Genomic DNA, 22,620 nt, shown 5'->3' on the forward strand with positions numbered 1-22,620 from the left:
CTGTTCTAAACACGGAAAAAATGCGCCACTTTGCAGGCATACTATAGACACCCCCCAGGCACGATATTTAAAGGAATATTTCATTTTTATTGTTTCACTTTAAGCATTAAAAAAATCACTGCTCACAAAAAAAACGGCAATTTTTTAAAAACATTTTTGCATTGATACATGTCCCCTGGGGCAGGACCCAGGTCCCCAAACACTTTTTATGACAATAACTTGCATATAAGCCTTTAAAATGAACACTTTTGATTTTTCATGTTAGTGTCCAATAGACTTTAACGGTGTTCTGGTGGCTTTCGGATTTGCCATGAACACTGCATATTGTTTGCTGTTCGGCGAACAGGCGAACACCCGATGTTCGAGTCAAACTTACATTCAACTCGAACATCGGGCTCATCCCTAGTCACTAGCCCTGATTCACAAATATCCCTTTCTAGAGAGTTAAAAACCACCTTGGGGCCAAGTGCCTTGTTCTGAACTTTTAATGGCAAGTGGATTACAAAACTAAGAAGAAAAATCATTCAAATGTTACTCCCATTCCCACCTCACAAACAAACAGTTCTTAGACATAATCCAGCTATAAAACACATACAATGACTCATACCATTGCGCAGTTAAACAAGTATATCTTGCCACAAATGCTGTCTAATTAATATGAGTCATTGTTTCTGGGAAAAGAACAATGTCCTTTAGAATAAAATAGGAAAAATATGACTGTGAAAAATGTTAGGAGCACAGCAATTAAATTGATTTTTGCCTTACAGCAAAATTGCAATGATTTTTCTGTTTCCTTGGTAACTGATATGACAAAGTTTCAAGCCAGAGTAAGTCATGTACTTTTTAGTTAAAGGGACAATAAACCCTAAAAAGGTAGTGTTCATTGTATATTGTTAGAAAAGTACAGACATATATTTCAAATTGTTGTATGTACAGCAGCTCATATTTAATGTAAGTTTGTAGTATTAAAACAAAGCACACACCAGCTAAAGCCTACATCCATTTTGACTGATATGCTAAATGGGGTTAGAAGTGCTGTAAACAGATCCCTTAGTCAGACCATTTATTTCAACAACACTCTTTTCATAAAAGTTATTGAATAAAATAAATAAAAGTTTATTGAAACCCAAAAGCAAACTTTTCATATATTGCAGCTTTCCAATGCTTAGATGTGGTGGCTGCATTGATTTCCTTTTTTAGGCTTTTTCCTTTATTTTCTGCCATTGATCTGGCCAGTAGGTCTATTATTTTTCAGCATCTTTACAGACCAAGCTGTCCAGGCAAAAGTGGCAGTTAAAGGGTTGAGACAAACCATTTACCACTGACAGGGGTTCCTACAATGAACAGCTTTTATTTTTTTAAAACCTTTATCCCAAAAGAGAAAAAAAACTGTTGTTTTGTTGTGTTAGCTGAAGTTCAGATTTAATTTGCTCCTCCATCCAGAGTGAAGATACCCTAAGACAGAAAGTGTGTTAATGGCCAAATCTCCAGGTAAAAAGAAATAATCTAAAAAGCTTAAAAAAAGCAAAAAAACAAATGCAGCCACCACATTTGAGGGTTGGTAAACTGTATATTACATTTTTTTTAGATACTGTATGCTTCAACCCTTTCTCTGCCAATTAATGTTTTAATATTTGTACATGTTTAAAAAATAATTTTAGGCCTGAAGATTAATTAAAACCTCTAACATTCTATATTTTCTGAAAAAATATCGCCTTTGTTATAAAATAGTGGTAATTACATTTTTTTTTATCACACAATATTTGCAGAACAAATTATCAAGTGCAAGTTTTCAATATATCGCCAAAATTGGTGATAAAAATATAATGTCCCTTCTAGATTGTAAGCTCTAACGAGCAGGGCCCTCTGATCCCTCCTGTATTGATTTGTATTGTAAGTGTACTGTCTGCCCTCATGTTGTAAACGCTGCGCAAATTGTTGGCGCTAAATAAATCCTGTATAATAATAATAATAATGTGGGAGGTTGCACTGAATAAAGGATTTCCCAACATGTCAAGCCTTAGAATAGTGAACTCCTGTGAAATGGCGACAACCTTTAGTAACCAAAATTTCTTATAGACAACAATTTAAAAGCTCCTACAGGCCATCAGTTTAGCGTTAGCCCAGAATAATGGCCCTAGAATTATTGCTTTCAAAAATGGTTGGCTTTAGAGGACCTAATCCTTCCCATTAAAGTGGTTGTAAATCCTTACAGACCACTTTTACCTACAGGTAAGCCTAGATTAGGCTTACCTGTAGGTGCAAGAAATATCTCCTAAACCTACATGGTTTAGGAGATATTTCCAAAAGACAGGCACCGATGTCTACGGCATATGCCGTTAGTGGCGGCACCAGCGCGCATGTGCGGGAGTGACGTCATCGTGGCTCCGGCCAATCACAGTGCCGGAGCCGCGATACCTGGAAAGAAGATGGGCACTTCGTAGGACAAGGGACAGCGGTGACATTGCAGGCTCCCTTGTCAGGTAAGTGACACATAATGGGCTACTATGCGATGCATAGTAGCCCATTATGCTTTACCTTTGCAGGGAAACAAAGAGGAAGTAAACTCATCAGGGTTTACTTCCTCTTTAACAAAAATGTAAAAAATAATAAGTATTAATGCAAAATAAATACACAATAGACAAATACTACAATATTCTCCAGGTCCTAACAAATATATGAGGCTTTTAATTACATTTTAATTGACAGTGTAAGTAAGTAGATGAGCACAATGTAATTTGAAATTGAAGAGGTTATGAACCTGTGAAAAAGTTACTGGTTATTGTTCTACCTGGAACAACAGCAGCATGTTGCCTTATGAGTTTATGTGAAATCTCCATTACTAGCTGTAAAATAATTGTAATTATGAATATATTTCATTTAGATTTGAACCTATGTAGATAGGTAGAAAGGCCCTGTTAGGCAGACGTTTCTTTGCCTAAGCTTGTGTATCTAAACAATGAGACCCAAACCTCTTTGTTCTACAAATATTCGCTTCAAAGGATCCCTCGTTTAGATATGCAATGAAGGTGGCCAGCTCGTCATGAATACTTAATTTCCCTGAAAATCTCATCTACTTACAAGGTAAATCTCCCACTCAAAATAGTCTATACCAAGGATTTGCATTAAAGGGGGCTGACTTATGCAAAGTATAGGAATTGGAGATGTAGCCAATCTTTAACCAGGAATAGGGAGGCCCACCAATCAGAGCCACGCCAGGTAGATCAATAAGCCTGTAATGATATACACAGACTAGATTGGAGGGGAGAGACATTCTATGGCAGAGCAGCCACCAGAATGGAACCTTTTTGGGAATGGTAACAATGGGAAAGCTCCCTTGTACTTGTATCTAAATGTTTGTCTTATGACTTTTCTGTCCTGTTGTTTTGAAGATTAATGTTTTGAGTATTATACTCTGTATTCTGTTATTTTAACCTAAGATTTTCTTCCTTTGTATAGGCTACAGATAGATTGCTGTGTATTAGTTTAGACTTCCTTACTATTTACCAATACATTTCTGTTATTGTGTTAAAGCAGGGGTGTCAAACTCAATTTCATCATGGGCCACATCAGCATCATGATTGCCCTCAAAAGCGTCAGTTGTATCTGTAAGATTACATGTCCAGCGCATCCCCTCCCCTTACATTAGATGTCAAGAGCCACCCCACCATTAGAAGTTGAGTCCCCCACTCTCCCTTACATCACAGTGCACCCCCCTTTCCTTATGCTGTTGCTGGGAAGAAGCTGGATGTATTGCTTGAAAGCAGAAAGTAAGGGTCTGGAGTGGGACGAGCACCAGAGGAGGGCTGGAGCACTCCTGCAGCTGCAGGAGAGGTGCGAGGGCCACATGAAATGGCCTGGAGGGCCAGATTCGTCCCGCAGGCCTTGTGTTTGACACCTGTGTGTTAAAGCTTTCACTCATAGTCAAAGAACTCTCATTAACCCAAATGATATCTGAGAGATATTAAATCTCAAATATAACTTACGGTAACAAGCTGCAGCATCAGAAGGACAGAAGGGACCTTGTGCAGGGGGCAGGTGACAGATTGAGCATGAGTATCGCAGCAAAAGCTGCTTTTTTCTTTCTTTTTTTTTTTTCAAGCTGAACTCCAGCTTACCCTAGCCTTGCACAGTTGTACAGGCTCTTCCCCTGTACTGTAATTGCTTACACTGATTTCACTGCACAATTTGAGCTTCTGCCAGTGTGCTTTAGAAGCTGCAGCATGTCTGATAGAGGCTGCCTCATTTTCCTGGCTGAAGGACATCCTGCATCATCTAACCCTGTCTTTTCCAGCCTTACTGCCCCTGGCCTGCCTCTTCATTCATTAGATTTCAGTTCTTCCCATCATTGAGGCTCAGTATCACATACGGGTGTTACCTAAGGCAGTCTGCATGCACATGAAGTCTATCTAGGAATACCCACTCCTCCAGACTGACACCCACTGAATAAGGCATTTTGATATTTGCATAACTCATCCCAAGAGCTAATCCACTGCTAGCAATTCTATCTGTCCTGAACAATAGATATAAATGTTTAGATAGACTTCTCCAAGATAAATAAAATAAATAAGAATTTACTTACTTTTTATTGAATGCTATTTCGGCTTAATAGCAGGGACTGCAAACGCATGAAAAAGGTGTACAAACATCATCATTCATGTGTTTTTAATGCATTACCATTGACATACATGCATCTCAATAGACAAAATATGTACCTGAGCTATTTTCAAAAACTCACTGTAGCACAGCTCACAGATGTGAACAAGTTATATCTATAAAAATACCTGAAATATGCATTTTAGCACGTTCCAACACATATTTTACAATGTCATCAGTGACAACCTTGAAGACAGGTGACATTCTATGACTGCGGGAAGTCTTGGACTCACCCTCAAGTGAGGCACCAACGCAGCTTCCCATACTCAGTGTAATGATGCAGATAGTAGCACTAATGCCATTGCCTCACTGCAGTTTCTACATCATTGATAACTGCTCACCACCATGTGTTGTGCATCCCTGTGCCTGCAGTCCCATAGCTGTCTATTGGGACACAGGAGCTGCATGTGTGTGCATCCATGTGGGTGTGGATGCACAGCCCCAAAAGCACCCAAGGTGAGTTTGGACACACACATCCCTGCACCCACATGGATGCCATACTGTAACACAGTGGCTCCGGTCAGTGTGCATCCCAATAGAAATGGATAGGACTGCCGGCACAGAGATAAGCACAACACCTGTGCATCCCTGTGGCAGTAAAAGAAAGCACTGCACGTGGCATGAATGTAAATGCCCCGTGTGAATGGGGTCTAAAGAAAAAAAAACATTCATGTGGGGGTCTTTAAGAAGAGGGGGCATAGCTTGAATTTGGGCAATAAACCAAAAACCTACAGAAAAGGGTCTGTCTGTACGAGTATGTACTACTGTCTGTCTTTGTCTGTGCTGTGCAACTCATACAAACCCTTTCTGCCAAGGGCATGTTCACAAACCTATTTATTTTAAAGTTTGTGCCCATCAGTACCAAGAAATTGTATTTAGCACAAACATTTCCAGGAAAACATATGTAGATTTTATACTATAATTTTGATATCAAACACCACATCTGTTATTCAGGTGATTATTAGAGCAAGAAGCCCTTAGATTTGCCAGATTTATCAATTTGTTAGATAGCGTTTTGATAATTACAGCAGAAGGTGAGCCGATGTATCCTTAATTCTTGGAATGACAGTTACAGACTAGAAAGGAAAACTTCCCAGGCTTCTGCCATAATTTGATAAGTAGAGCTCATGTTTCCAAATATGTTCTATAATCCCTACTCCCATTTACGAAGGGCAAAAGAACTATACTGTAATGTCACAGTGTTCTAAAGCTGAATTTGTGTGCATGACATTAATTTTCATTTATATTGCATAATTGGGCACTACTAGAGTTGCAAAGCATGTTCCCTCTAATGATTATATAGTGTTCTGAGAATACAGGCACTTTCATCTATGGTGTGCAGGCCAAGATTGATCAATTAGTGCCCAATTAAGGAATATGTGACTTTTCCATCTGTGGGTACAGATGAAGGCCTGCCAAGCATAGCCTAGGCTGTGATCAGAACATAAACAAAAAGGACTGCTAATTGATGCCAGTCATATTGCGTTGGTACCTTTCATGCAGTGCACTTATATACAAAATTCCCTTTTAAGTGAGGAGCCTATAAGATCCTTGTGACTATTTTATTCTGTAATGTTGCACAGTTTCTTTACCGATATTGTTACACAATAGTAAATTGAACTTTTTATTTTTCTGTATATATCACATTACCTTAAGTCCATATTACCTCATCTGCTAATCATAATATTCCATAAAGAAATGCACACACAAAAATATGATACTAAACCATCAGGCACTAATCTTGAAGTTGATATGAATTGTCACTTAACTCACTTTGTATTTTCTTAATTATGATAAACCTTGCCAGCATGTATTGTTTACATTGGTGGAATATAAACTGCAATGCCTATTTTATTTAACTCATCTTATACAAAGTAGTGCTACCCCCACATGATCCACTGATATTAACTTGTTCTTTCCCAGAGAATTAGCCCAGAGGCTACTAGTCACCCCAGCAACAGTTTATTTACCCTGGCTCCAGTAAACAGTATAGAGGTTGTCTTTTGAAGCTTTATTGCTTATAAATTTGAACAGAAGGGAGAGGTGCAGGGTGGTATAGGATACTCCAGGAACACTGAATCAGGAGGACATACTCCACTAGGTTAAGCTTCTCTTATGAACAGACTTTATTCCAAGGAAACAAAAGAATGACCAGAACTGAGACCCTGTAAGAGCGGTTTCAGTGAGGGATACCACTGACCCTTATTACCAATAAAAAAAAAAAAAAAAAAGCCACAGTCACCAGAGTTTGACCTCAGGTCAACACTCAATTTCCACCATAAATCTCTATGTCACAGGACAACTGCAGAATTTCTAGCTCCCTCCAGGCCCTTTTTGGCTGCAAGATAGCTACTCACTTCCGTCTTCCACCAAACACTTATCAGTGAGAGAGAAGTTAATACTCACAATGCCATGGGACAGCTATATACTTTCCAACTTACATCAGGCACTCCTCTGTGAGCTCTATAGACCAGATCCTTAGGTGAAGTACCCTAACTGGCTCCAAAGATTCTTGAGAAAAGACCCCCAGCTCTGCCACAGCTGGGACCTTGATGACCACCAGCAAACTCCAGTGGAACTGTCTCAAAGGAGCCACACCCCTGAAGCTGTGAAACTTCTCCAGCCAGACAAGACCATGGCTACTCCAGACCCCAGGCTATTTATACTCCACCCATCCACCCACTGAACACACCTCCTCAGGGATTGGCTGAGGCACAATAACTATTCAAGCTGCTCATATGACTACCAGCCCTATATTCTGGAAACTTCCAGAAGGCAAGGGAAAGCAGTGAAACCTCTGCATTCTCTGCATTAGGGTAAAAAACCTTTTAATAGTGGTTTCCCTCCTAACTCACATACATACAACCCAATCTTGACCCAGAGCTTTACACATCTGCAGCAGCTCTTCTGCTCTCTCCTGGCTCTCACAGGCTTGGCTGAGAGCAGCGGAAGCCATTGGCTCCTGCTGATGTCAATCAAAACCTGTGAGCAGAGAGCTGGGGCGGGGCCGAGCCACGTTGTGTGGCTGAATAGGCGCAAACAACCCAGCTTGGGATCGAGCATGCATGAGTGATCCCATGGGAAGCAGCCAGAAGAGGGGAACTGAGAAGAGGAGGATGGGGGCTGCTCGGTACAAAACCAATGCACAGAGCAAGTATAACATGTTGTTTAAAAAAATTAAAAATCAAGCTTTACAATCACTTTACAAGATATAAACTGGGAACACACCCTGGTTTTGTTTCATGGTGTGCAGTGACTTTAATATTCTACAAATGTCACTTACTGATTACTTGTAGTTCCTAAAAGACATTGCTATTAACAGTATTAAAGAATCATAAACAGAAAACAAACAAAATAAGCATATACTAAAAACCAAAATTATTTTATACAATTTATCTAGTGTTACACAGTCCAGAGGTTTATGCTCAAGGCTTTCAAATCTTTTATGGAGATGTAATATAGGACTGCAATATAACCTAACTCAAGGACAAGTCTTTTCAGCTATTCATTTCTTTCCTGGAATAAATATGTTGGTTTAGAAATGTTCTTAGTAAAACAAAAACAAAAACACACAATGCAATATAATTATCAGAAGCATGTGGTTTAAATCCATTTGAAGTGTATGCATTGTGCTTATGATGGACATACTGTACTGAGTTGTATTAATGGAGTTGTTGGGCAATTTAGATTACATGAATAAATGGGTCTATGTGAATTATGTATTGAATTTTTTAGGATTCATGTTGGCTTACTTTGGTAGATAAATGCATTTACTCCCTCAAACAAAGCAATGCATTCATTCTGTTCTACAAAGCATAATTGCAGCATCTGGGGAAAAGATTTTCAATTGTACTGTTAATATTTGACTTTAATGAGTCTATTTTAGATTTTATCCTAAACTACTTTAACCTGTGAATAAATACAGCACTTCTGGCAAAGTGTATAGGGAATGAGTCTTTTGCCATTAGCTTCATTGCAATATGTTGTGCTTAGGTTTCACAGGCTGCATTGACCAGAAAAATGTAAAAAACACGTCAGGTGATCAGTACGGATGAATGACTTAGGCTATAGTTGATGGTAGTTACAGTAAAATATATAGTATACCATCTGTTCCCAGGTTAAAGGTTCATTAACACTTAATTTTCATTACCTATGTCTAAATGGTACAAGGAAAAAACAATTATAATGATCAGTTTGAAAGGCTGTTCTGTTCTTTGTCTATCGTGTTCTCATTTTAAAGAAGTAAAAACATTAAACACTATTAATTTAAAAATTGCCTAGTTTTCTCTTTGTCCTCTATATTTACAGTATATTGCTTTCTGAAAGGAAAGCCCATCCAATGGGTTGAAACACCTACTGGATTCTTATATCAAAGTGAATCTGTCAAAAGCCTGGCTTTTTTCTACTATGTATATAATTAAATTGCATAACCAGAGGTTACACATAGTAAAAAAAAATTTTAAAACAAACTGTAGATCCATGCAGCTGGAGTTTTACAATATAGAAGAGTTGGGCTTAATCACAATATTATTATCTATTGTACAACTCTGTCGGTACTTTATTGTGAAGGGTTTTCTCAGGGATGAAGAGAGACTCTTAAGAAGTAGAAGAGATGGGGCAGAGCTCAGTCTCAACAAGAAAAGATCTTCATAACTTCAGCTGCCTAAATCTCTGGATGATTATAACTTATTTTTAATGATGATAATTAATGATTACCGTATTTATCGGCGTATAACACACACTTTTTTCCCCTTAAAATCAGGGGAAAATAATGGGTGCGTGTTATACTCCCATCCCCGCTGATTCCCACTGTCTGTGAGGGGGAGAGGAGCGAGCGCCGCGGAAATACACATAGCCGAGTGTACTGTGTACTCGGCTAGGCTCAGCTCCTCTCAGCTCCGCTCGCAGTCACACCCAGTCCCACCATTGGACCCGTGTTATGCCCATCATAGGAGCCAGGCCAAGGGGCAGGACTGGGCTGGACTGCGAGAGGAGCCGAGTACACAGGACATCTGTGTATCTCGGCGGCGCTCATTTTAAAAACGATCAGGCTGCAATCAGACTGGGCAAGGCTGCAATGAGACTGAGCAAGGCTGTAATCAGACTGGGCAAGGCTGCAATCAAACTGGGCAAGGCTGTAGATGGACAGTGATCATTCTGCAATGATGGACAAGGCTGCAGATGGACACTGATAAGGCTGCATTGATGGGCATTAAAATGTAAGTTTTTTTCCTTAAACTTCCCTCCCAAAAGGTTTTTTCCTTAAAATTCCCTCCTAAACTTGGGGTGCGTGTTATACGCCAATAAATACGGTAATTAATGACAACTTTCACTTATGCATGTTTTCATCATATCCTCAGTTTGTAATGTCAAATAATGTTAAAAGTTCCATTTAATAACCCCATATATATAATCACTCCCCCACTGTAGAAATTATAAAGCCAAGAAAAAAGCAATTATCACTCTGCATGCTGCTGAGGAGTGAAATTCTCAAACAGAGGATGGTATATATTTCTCCAAATTCATATAATGTTTCTAGGGTGATGCAGTGACTTTTAAAACAAGAAGACGCCTCTAGAGAAGGTGAGTTTACTGAAAATGTGGTCCTCGACAAATATCTATGTACTGGGGAAGAAGATGGGTGTACCTGGTGTCCATCTTAGATGAAGGACTCAAGAAAACCATTTAAGGTAAGGAAGAGTTAAAAAATTGTACTTTGAAATGAACTAATCCTTCCTTCCTTTGGCTATTAGCTGCGGTGCTGTGCTGGGCTCTGTGCCGCTCGTGACGGACCTCGCTCAGGGTTCGGCTGTTCGGCTGTCGGGGGGGCCGACGGGAAGCGAGGGAGGACAACGAGTAGCTCCGGGAGGAGCCGAAAAGACCCAAACGAGCGCACGGAGAAGACAGCGAGTCCGAGGGCGGTGGGTGCTGGTGGATGTGTTCCTCTACACCTCTCCTGAACCTCTCCTCCCCTCCACAGATAAGTGTATCTTTTTTCTTTTTCCTGGTTTCTTTTTCATAAAAAAAAAAGAAGAGAAAAACAAATGGTAAAAAGGAAGGGGATGGGAGGAAGAGTAAAGAATCAAATAAATAAATAATAAATTAGTTAAAAGCACCCATAGTTGAGGGAAGGAAGGAAAGGAAGAAAGAAAGTAGAAGAGAAAACTGATAGAGAGGAGGAAGAGGAAAGGGAAGGAAGAAAGGAAGAAAGAGAAACTATAAAATAGAAGAGTCTGGGATATTGCGATCTTAAAGGAAAGAGTCCAGAGACGAAATACTGAGAAAGAAGGAGGGAGAATTGGAGGAGGAAAGGAAGAGAAAAGAAAAAGCTTGTGTATCAATGTAACCATGTATCAATGTAACACATCAAAAGAAAATCAGATGCTATAAAAGGACGGAATATAGATGTACACATATCATCACACATATATGAATGCTAAGGATGTGTCGTGGTTTGCTGTGATACGTCGTGATATTTTTACTTAAAGAATTGTTTCCAGCATCAGAGTAACCCAATGAAAACGATCAGAGATTGTCTGTTAAATAATAAATGATAATCGATCGATTTACCTAGGATTTGAAAGAGTTTTTTCTTTTTTTTTTTTTCTTTTTTCCTATTGGTGGTCTCTGGAAGTTGCGTGTAAAAGGAAAAGAGATAATTAGACCCTGGGGATATAATTTTAAGACATACTTTGAGAGGTGGTGAGGGTTTTTCTTTTTTTCATGAGGGGTAAAACGACGAAAAGTGCCGGTGCGGTAGCTAAATCACCCCGGGCTAGTTTAGGCCCTAGCCCTGGCCCCATGAACAGATATTTATCACAAGGAAATGAGGAGGGAGAAAGACAACCAGGTATAAAGGGCTGACAGACAGACGTAAAGGAGAAGAAGGAGAAAAAAGAGAAAAAGGGTCAGAATAAGACAGTAGTTGAAACCAGCCTACTTTCAGAATTCAGAATGGAACAAGATTTAGAAGTGGAGGGTGAAGAAGGAGGAAAGGAGGAAAGGAGGAAGACCAACATGCACCCCAATTACCAACAAAATCTGATATGGAAAAAATGTTTGCGGCCCTAGAAAACTCCTTGAAGACAGAGATGACAACAATACATAAGGATTTGGGACATATCCTCTCAAGAGTGGAGGAAATGGAGACTAAAGTAGATTCCCACTTAAAAATGATAAAAGAGTTGAGGGGCAAAATAAACATATTAAAAAAGGAACAACAGTAACAAACCTATAAAATAGAAGATCAAGAAAATAGAGAACGAAGGAAAAATCTGAGAATCCGAGGTCTCCCTGAACCTACACAAGTAGAAAATTTTAAAGAAATAATGAATAATATTTTTAACCTTATCTTAGGAAAAGAAGAAACCAACATAATAAAAATAGAAAGAGTATAGAGAATAAGAAGACCTCAAGAGCTCTCAATGGAGAAACCAAGAGATATAATCGTTCGATTTAAAAATTGGGAAGAAAAAAATCAAATCTGGATGAACCTGAAGAGAAATTCACAGATTGAATATGCAGAAGCTAAGATACAAATCTTTCAAGATTTATCCCAAGAAACATTAAGGAGTAGAAGGACGTTAAGATCTTTATTGAAAATCCTTCAAGAGCAGGAAATACAATACAATTGGGGTTCTCCTGCATGCCTGATTGCAAGGAAAAATGGAAGAAGTGCTAGACTAAGATTTATAGAAGAGATCCCGGACTTCTGTAATAAATTAGAAATTCCACTACCAGAATTCCACCTCGGCAGTAGGAAAGTAGAGGGGGCAAAGCTGAGCCCCACAAAACAAAAGTGCTCTCTGCTCTAGAGACCATGAGGTCAAATTACCAACACCAGGGTGGGGGTGGGGGGCAGGGGAGGGGTTCTGGACGGAATGAGGAGGGGTGAGGGAGGGAGGAGGTTGGTTTGCATAAGTCGATACAGTGCCCAAGTACCCTGGAACAAAGTTAAGGTTCCCTTGCGTGTCGGCCTGGGGGTCCCCCCTCCCGGTCCTTTGCTCAGACTGGTTGGGGGATCCAGGGAAGACACGCAGGGATTAAAAAGGAATGGAAAATACAAACAGTGTAAACATTTTGTCATATAATGTCCGAGGATTAAACTCCCCAGGGAAGAGAAGCATAATGTTTCGAGAACTGAAAAGAAGCAAGGCTGAAATAATATTTCTACAGGAGACACATATTACCCAAAACTCAAACATCAAAATTTACTCAAGAAATATCCCAACATGGTTCTACAGAGATTCACCAATAAGAAGGGCTAAAGGAGTGGCTATTGGAATGGGGAAAACCTTTGTTTTACAATAGAACAAAGAAAAGTGGACCCAGAAGGATGCTTCCTCTTTTTTATAGGTTCCATACAGGGTGTAAAATACACACTTGCTAACGTATACTGCCCCAATACAAACCCTAAAAAATATTTGATGGAAATATTAAAAGGTTTAATGGAATTTAAACAATGTAAATTAATACTGGTTGGAGACTTCAATTTCCCCATGGATCATAGATTAGATAGTACCCCCAATGCAATAGACAGGGAAGTAAGACAACTAAGGAAATTAAAAGAAAAACTAGATGAATACCAATGAGTTGATCCATGGCGAATACAACACCCAAGTACAAACGATTATACCTTTTACCCAACTGTGCATGGAACATATTCCAGGCTGGACTATATCATGGTTGAACATAGAAACTTGGAAGACATAACAGAAACAAAAATGGGAATAATAACAGCTTCAGATCATGGTTCAGTAATGTTGAAAATTAAATTGCAAGGAGAATCCTTCGAGAAAGGTACATGGAGAAAAAACAAAGATATAATTGAAGACAGGGATATGGAAAAAATTATAACAGAAGAGATCAAAAAATATTTCCAGGAGAACGATACCCCAGAACTATCAAAAACAATTATTTGGGAGGCACATAAAGCCGTTATCAGGGGTAAATTAATATCTATTGGTGCAGGAAGAAAGAAGGAAAAATATGATGAGAATTATAAAGGAAATACATGAACTGGAGCAAAGCCATAAAAAGCAATCAGAAAAGGAAACATATCGGACTCTAATTCTAAAAAGAGATCAATTAAAGGAATGGATGGAACAAGAAGAGAGGAGGGAATATAACAGAGTACTACAGGAGAGATTTAAATGGGGTAACAAGCCAGGAAAATATCTAGCAAAAATGATAAGAAAAAAAGAAGTCTCTAAATTACATCGAAAAAATCAAAAACGAGAAAGGAGAAGTGGTAAACAAGACAACGGATATTGCACTAGCCTTTCAAAAATACTTCAGCTCATCATATGCGATAAAAAAACAGGAGACACACCTAGAAGAAGAAAGAAGAAAAAGAAGATACAAGACTACCCATAAAAAAGCAAACTTACCAAAAATACAATTTGAGCAATTTAAAGAACTGGAAAAAAATAATGCAAGAGGAGATTAAGCTGGCCCTAAAAGAAACTCCTGTAGGAAAAAGCCCAGGACCAGATGGATTCACAATTAAATATTATAAAAAATTTCAGGAACAACTGATCCCTAATATACAAGAATATCTGAATAATATAGGAGATGAAGAAGAAGTAAGACGAGAACCACTATTAGCCTACATTACAATTATACCCAAAGAAGGGAAAGACAATTGTTCAAGTTATAGACCCATCGCTCTGTTAAATGCAGATACAAAACTCTACAATAAAATTTTAGCTACTAGACTAAAAAAATTAATTCCACTTTGGATAAATCCCGACCAGACTGGATTTGTACCAGGGAGAGAAAGAAGGGATAATAGTCTAAAAACAATCTTGATGTTACGTAGTGATAAACTAAGTGAATCCCCAGCTCTATTCCTGTCAATAGATGCAGAGAAAGCATTTGACAGGGTAGACTGGGGATTCATGATGGACACGTTGCGGCATCTGGGATTGGGACCAAAAATGATGAAGTGGATAACAAATTTATATAATGGTCCAACAGCAATGGTAAAGGTCAATGGTAGACTCTCACCTTTGATTGAGATGCAGAATGGAACATGGCAAGGATGTCCGCTTTCCCCACTATTATATGTATTGGCATTAGAACCATTTTTGGCGGCACTCCGAAACAACCATGACGTGAGAGGAATGAGAGTTGGAGAAAAAGAGCACAAAATCGCGGCACATGCGGATGACATCCTAATGTTTGCTGCCAAATATAATGAAAGAAGTAAAAGAATATGGGGAACTATTAAACTTCAAAATAAATCCGATAAAAACAGAGATATTAAATATTGGATTCGGGAAAAGGGAAGTTCTGTCCCTCCAAAAAGAATTCCCATTTATTGGGTAAAAGAAGAATACCTTGGAATTAAAATAACATCAACGGCTGAAAAAATCTTCCCGGCAAATTATATTCCATTAATTAATGAGGTTAAGGAAGAAATAAAAAAATTAAGTACACAACCAATATCGTGGATTGGAAGAATAAACATGTTTAAAAGGATGATACTACCAAAAATTAATATACAAATTTCAGATGTTGCCAGTAAGGATTCCACAGAGTTTTTTCAAAATAATAAAAACAATATTGTTAAAATACATCTGGCATAATAAAAAAAAACAGAATTCAATTTACACAAATTACAAGAAAAAGGGAGCATAGAGGATTAGCAACTCCAGACATAAATCGATACTATAAAGCAATAGTTCTGTCATGAATGATTGAGTGGACAAATGGAAATAGTGAAAAAAAGTGGGTGGAGATGGAAAACACAATAAGTAAGACCACATTGCACAAAAACATATGGATACCACGAAAGTTTAGATTAATGGATCCAGAAACTCACGAAATAACTAAAAATGTTTTCAAAATCTGGGACACAGTACACGCGAAGAATAATTGGACATACAATTCACCGTTACTAGCACTCACGGGGACAAATTTCTTTATACCTTGGAAGGAGATATTTGCCGGACAAGAAATAGGAAATCCACATTTGAAAGATATTATCACAAAAGGTAGGATAAAGACACGATTAGAATTAGAAGAAATCAACAGGTGGAAGATTAGTGAATGGAATTTTTGTCAACTAAGACATTTAATAAATACATTACCACACCCACTAAGAGAAGAAGAGAAATTAAACCCCTTGGAAAAACTCTGTTTTACCCGAACGCCACTGAAAAATGGAATATCAAAAATCTACGGAATATTGGCAGACTTAGACAGACAAGAAAGACCCGATTACATCGAACAATGGGAACGAGAAATGGATTTAAAATTTGAAGATCAGAAAGTGGAAAAGATGATAGAAATGGGATATAATAATGCCTGGGATATAAATACCATTGAAATGAATTATAAATTCCTAGCAAGGTGGTACTTGACACCAGTGAGAACCCACAGATATCAACAAGAGAAAACATTTTTGTGTTGGAGAAACTGCAATCAAAGAGCAACAATGACACATATATGGTGGGAGTGTCAAATAATAAAGGAGTACTGGCAAGAAGTAGTAAAGAATATAGGGGAGATAACTGGTGAGAGAATGGAACAAAATATATGGACCTGCTTGTTCCATGACCATAAAACAATATATGAGATCAATGGTCCCAAAACTCCTGAATGCTGCAAAGGGTCTGATCCCAAAAAAAATGGTTAAAAAGTGAAAAACCAGATATAAGAGAGTGGCGGCACAGTGGTGTAGTGGGTAGCACTCTCACCTAGCAGTAAAAAGGGTCACTGGTTCAAATCCCAACCACAACACTACCTGCCTGGAGTATGCATGTTCTCCCTGTGTCTGCGTGGGTTTCCTCCGGGTACTCCGGTTTCCTCCCACACTCCAAAGACATGCTGGTAGGTTAATTGTCTTCTGTCCAAAAGTTGGCCCTAGTATATGAATGTGAGTTTGGGGACCTTGGATTGTGGGCTCCTTGAGGGTAGGGATCGTGAGTGTGCGATGTATGTGTGGAGCGATGCTCCACACATACACCCATATAGCGGCGCTATATGGGTACCTTAAATAAATAGGGATAATTGTAGACATGCACACTCATTCTGGATGGACTGGTGTCTTTATTCAACCTTATGAACTATGTAACTATGTAACTATGTATGAAAAAATAGATTATTATTGTAAAATGGATTTGTTGAGAAGTAGGGAGAGAGGACATTATAATAAGTATAGCAGCCACTGGGAGGGTTGGAAAAGATTTAAAACCTTGGACATATATTTAGACAAGATGAAGGAAGGAGTAGGTACTGAGTTAGAATGATAAGGGACTCGAGGGAAAACAAACCAGACAGAAGTGGGGGAAGGGTGGGAAGAAGCTTGCGATATTTTGATAATGTGTATGTAACCTTATTCAAGATTATTATTCCTATTGATGACAAAAAAAATAGTTTTATTCCTATTGATGATAGAAAATATCATAGTTATACATGGAAAAGTATCCTTTAGGCAGATGCCTCACATGCCTATTATTCCTATTGGTAAATCAGCCCCTAAAAAGATAGGGGAAACCAGCCAGAGAACAGGTATGGCCCCAAACCTACAGTAGCTGCCCTAGATAAAAGTGGCTTAAGATTAGAAAAATGTATATAACTTTATTAATATGGAAAATGTTTATTACAAAAACACCAGATCCCTCTACAACGTTGTCATATTTTAATTATATAGGTGGAGGGATCTGGTGTTTTTTATAATAAACATTTTTCATATTAATATAGTTATATACATTTTTCTTATCTTAAGCCACTTCTGTCTCATTGGGCAGCTACTGTATGTTTGGGGCCATACCTCTTCTCTGGCTGGTTTTGTTTAGGTCCAAGTTTGGCTGCTGAGACCACACCTACAATATATGGTACAACACACAAAAGGTCCACGCTGGTCACAGGTGAGCCGGCTCCAACAGCATGATCTCCTCTCTGCAGGGTGCTCACCCAGTCGCAGCTGAAGCAATAATGAAAGCAAAATTCAGATGGCTGCACACCAAACTGATATCCAAATGCCTTTATTCGCATAAAACCATGAAGAACATGAAGAGCACTACATGTACAAGCAAGGGAGGACTGTCCTACATGAATCTGCTTGGAGGAGAGAATTACCAGACAGGGGATTCCTGTAGAGACTAAAAGTAATGCGAACATCTGTTCCCTGCAGAGTGACGTCCAAGAAGGGGATAGTATCATGGCTGAATTGTCCAGTGAACTTTAAAATAAGTGGATTATCATTTAAATTATCCAGGAATTTGTTGAAACTGTCTGGTTGACCAGTGTAGCTGAACAACAGGTCATCTATATAGCGACTGTAGAATTTTAACCCAGACCAAAATGTATTTGTACTCCTAAAAATGCGGACCCTCTCCCACCAACCTATATATAGGTTGACGAGGGACGGGGAAAAAACAAGCCCCCATCGCTGCCCCGCACTTCTGGGGGTAAAAATATATACATTTTTTTTCTTCCCCTTTTCATTAGTGGCTCTTTTTTGTTGTTACCTGGGCTGTTTCTCTTGTTAGTAGTCTAGTTTTTGAATTTACCTTAAATACATATTAATAGATAAAGTATAAATATATAATAGAGGGTCTGGCTGTACTATTTCATATGTTTTTATCTTGCATATTTTTTTCTATATATTTTTGTATTATTACTTTTACACCTTATTATTTGTTGTAACACAAGTTTTTGATTGTTAAGCAATGATAAGAACATTCTACTGAATTGGTTAATTAACCTGCTCACACCACCACGGGGGAGAGTCTGGCTAGGTATAAATTACCAGTTCATAGATTAAACAAATGGGCTTTGAGAAAGCACAATTTGTATACAAAAACATTTAAGCCGGTCCTCCCTTAGCTTGTACATGTAGTGCTCTTCATGTTCATGGTTTTATGCGAATAAGGACATTTGGATCTCAGTTTGGTGTGCAGACATCCTGATTTTCCTTTCATTACCTACAATATATGGTGAGTTGGTGTATAATCTTCTACTAGCCTAGAATTAGCCTTTTCTTGTTTTGTAAATCCGTTCCTGCATGGAACATACTTCCCTGCAACTTGATAGGCTCATATTCTGGCTGCTCAGAAGTATAGCACTCTGACTCCAAAACAAATGCTAGAATGAAAGTAAGATCCACTTCTCAGGCAAACTATAGATTTTCTTGTTTAAAAGGAGTGTACAAGTAAATACCTAATTGCACAACATAATATAGAATTGTTATGTTATTATAAGGCTCCATTCACACTTGTACGACTCCAAAGTTGTGCCAACTTTGAAGTGCAACTTTGGTGCAATGTTGATGCAACTTTGACGCAAGTTTGGATGGGTGCAACTTGGATATGACTTTCGCTTTGACCAGTGATAATGGACAACTGTTGCACAAGTAGGATTTTTGTAGTACAGGCAAATTTAGGCAGGCCTAGCTGGAAGTGTGGGCTGGGAGTGGCTCAGAGCAGCTGCTGTGACTCCCATCACTCCACTGTAACCTCCCTCTTTCTTCTATAGGATTCTAGAAGAGCAGAGGAAGAGAGGTGGAGTTGTCTGGGGTGTCTCAGGGAGCCCTGACAAATCACCAACTAGGATTGGCAGGGGGCAGGCCTTCTTGAAATACCCAGGGTCAGCCCAGCTGGGGAGGAGTTGTCAGGTGGAAGAGCTGAGGATGGAGTACTAGGCTGTCAGGGCCTTTGAGGGAGCTCCCCAGTCTGAGGGGGAGTGACCTTGGGCCTGGGATTTGGGTGCAGGATGAAGCCCTTCAAGAAAGCATGAAGCATCTGGACAGAAAGTACAGGAGGAGTCAGAGAGGACGGCAGGAGCTAGTACTGCTGAGCAAGTCTTCAGGATGGAATCACCATTTGCAGCCAGGAGGGTGCAGTCAGGAGGAGTGGAGAGGCATGCCATAGAGGACTGCAATGTCATGGGCAGTGAAGTTGGGCAGCTGCAGCCAGGAGGGCTGACAGGGCCTAAAAAAGACTCACTAGGAGCAGTATTCCACCAGTAGGACAGCTAGCACCGAAGAAACGTTCTATATTGATGCTAAATTATAGGGGCCCACGGTCCCTGCCTGCAAAAGGCTATTGCTAAGGCCCGGCTGAGTCAGTGTCAGGCCTAACCACCATGTGCTAGCTGTTCCTGGAACCACAAGATAGGACATGAAGAGTTGTGCTGGAGGCGTCTGGATAAGTGTACAAAGAGTGTACATAGTTGTCCCTAGCAACTTTGCTATTATTTCACTGGGCATCCCATATTTACCACACCCCATCCAAGTTAAATTCCCTCAATGAAAATAACAAAAACATAGCAGCGGGCTGTTCATTGTCTTTTAGTGTCTGGGAAGTAAATGCCAGGCCGGCAGGATGTCAGGTGGGCCACATCACTTAGCAGCCCCTACAGGGGTACCGCTACACACACAAGTTGCATTGTTTAACATTCAGGTATGACTTTTATCCAACTTTTGAGATTTAAAATTGAAGTCGATGGCCCTCAAGTTGCATGAAAATCAGACCAAGTAGTGAATGAACTACTGTGAGGATGCTGCAACTTTAAGTCATGTATATATAAATGGGTATCATTGGAAAACATGGGGAACAACTTATCATGCAACTTTGATTTCCAAAGTTGCATGACAAGTCGCACAAGTGTCAATGGAGCCAAAAGAAACCTCTGCAACTCGAATAGTTTTGTAACTTGTGCACAATAGCATACACACAAAATCACATCAGTCAGAGCCATATTAAATTTTTACCCATGCAGCATATTTGATCTATGAATTACTGTATTTGTAGTGCTGTAAACTTGCACATTGCTACTACAGTAACATATTCTTTGTGTCTGTGCAAAACTCTGTAGAACCATATTACAAATGTTTTTATTGATAACTTACCTGGTGTGGCTGAGTGCATTATTAAAGCTGTTTGTGTTTTTTTTCCTATGTCTCAGGTACCCAGAGGGTCCAGGTGATAAAGGCTTAAAAAAAAAAAGAAAAAAAAGAAAAATAAGATTTAGAGAAGCCTTTCTAAAGCTAAACTCCAAGCAAACAGCTAAATACACAGATTAAATACATATAATGGATCAGTTTTATATAGTTACATAGTTAGTCAGGTTGAGTAAAAACACAAGTCTACCCATCCGGTGCTGAGATTCACATTGCTCTGTCACACACAGCCCTGTTGGCAAGGAAGGGGACCTGTTTTTATTCTGGTGCAGTTCAGTAACATGATATGTAAAAAGTGCAGCGCTGAAAAAAACACCATAAAAGTGTATATACAGTTAGGTCCATAAATATTGGGACATTAACACAATTCTAATTTTTTTGACTCTATAAACCACCACAATGGATTTGAAATGAAACAAACAAGGTGTGCTTTAACCTCAGACTTTCAGCTTTAATTTGAGGGTATTTGAATCCAAATCAGGTGAACGGTGTAGGAATTACAACAGTTTGTATATATGCCTCCCACTTTTTAAGGGACCAAAAGTAATGGGACAATTGGCTGCTCAGCTGTTCCATGGCCAGGTGTGTGTTATTCCCTCATTATCCCATTTACAAGGAGCAGATAAAAGGTCCAGAGTTCATTTCAAGTGTGCTATTTGCATTTGGAATCTGTTGCTGTCAACTCTCAATATGAGATCCAAAGAGCTGTCACTATCAGTGAAGCAAGCCATCATTAGGCTGAAAGAACAAAACAAACCCATCAGAGAGATAGCAAAAACATTAGGTGTGGCCAAATCAACTGTTTGGAACATTCTTAAAAAGAAAGAATGCACCGGTGAGCTCAGCAACACCAAAAGACCAGGAAGACCACAGAAAACAACTGTGGTGGATGACAGAAGAATTCTTTCCCTGGTGAAGAAAACACCCTTCACAACAGTTGGCCAGATCAAGCACACTCTCCAGGAGGTAGGTGTATGTGTGTCAAAGTCAACAATCAAGAGAAGACTTCACCAGAGTGAATACAGAGGGTTCACCACAAGATGTAAACCATTGGTGAGCCTCAAAAACAAGAAGGCCAGATTAGAGTTTGCCAAACAATATCTATAAATGCCTTCACAGTTCTGGAACAACATCCTATGGACAGATGAGGCCAAGATCAACTTATACCAGAGTGATGGGAAGAGAAGAGTATGGAGAAGGAAAGGAACTGCTCATGATCCAAAGCCTACCACCTCATCAGTGAAGCATGGTGGTGGTAGTGTCATGGCGTGAGCATGTATGGCTGCCAATGGAACTGGTTCTCTTGTATTTATTGATGATGTGACTGCTGACAAAAGCAGCAGGATGAAATCTGAAGTGTTTCGGGCAATATCATCTGCTCATATTCAGCAAAATGCTTCAGAACTCATTGGACGGCTCTTCACAGTGCAGATGGACAATGACCCGCAGCATACTGCAAAAGATACCAAATAGTTTTTTAAGGGAAAGAAGTGGAATGTTATGCAATGGCCAAGTCAATCACCTGACCTGAATCCGATTGAGCATGCATTTCACTTGCTGAAGACAAAACTGAAGGGAAAATGCCCCAAGAACAAGCAGGAACTGAAGACAGTTGCAGTAGGGGCCTGGCAGAGCATCACCAGGGAAGAAACCCAATGTCTGGTGATGTCTATGCGTTCCAGACTTCAGGCTGTAGTTGATTGCAAAGGATTTGCAACCAAGTATTGAAAAGTGAAAGTTTTATGGATGATTGTTAATCTGTCCCATTACTTTTGGTCCCTTAAAAAGTGGGAGGCACGTATATAAACTGTTGTAATTCCTATACCGTTCACCTTATTTGGATGTAAATACCCTCACATTAAAGCTGAAAGTCTGCAGTTAAAGCACATCTTGTTTGTTTCACTTCAAATCTATTGTGGTGGTTTATAGAGCCAAAAATATTAGAATTGTGTCAATGTCCCAATATTTATGGACCTGACTGTAGGTGAATGATAATTAAAAAAGTGCTGTAAACAAAAATCGATATACAAAACAAAAATGCATAATAACTATGA

At 39.2% G+C, this 22,620-nt stretch overlaps 1 protein-coding gene across 1 annotated transcript in view; it reads right to left on the reverse strand.

Annotated features, from left to right (window-relative positions):
* Positions 1–22,620, reverse strand: part of CCDC60 (coiled-coil domain containing 60) — a 339,745-nt gene that overhangs the window by 152,996 nt on the left and 164,129 nt on the right. The window contains exon 4 of the mRNA XM_073625478.1: positions 20,516–20,598. Within this exon, the coding sequence (XP_073481579.1) occupies positions 20,516–20,598 (83 nt within the window). The remainder of the gene's footprint in view (positions 1–20,515; positions 20,599–22,620) is intronic.

Source organism: Aquarana catesbeiana, linkage group LG01 (assembly GCF_042186555.1).
Source record: "Aquarana catesbeiana isolate 2022-GZ linkage group LG01, ASM4218655v1, whole genome shotgun sequence".
In the NCBI taxonomy this organism is placed as follows: domain Eukaryota; kingdom Metazoa; phylum Chordata; class Amphibia; order Anura; family Ranidae; genus Aquarana; species Aquarana catesbeiana.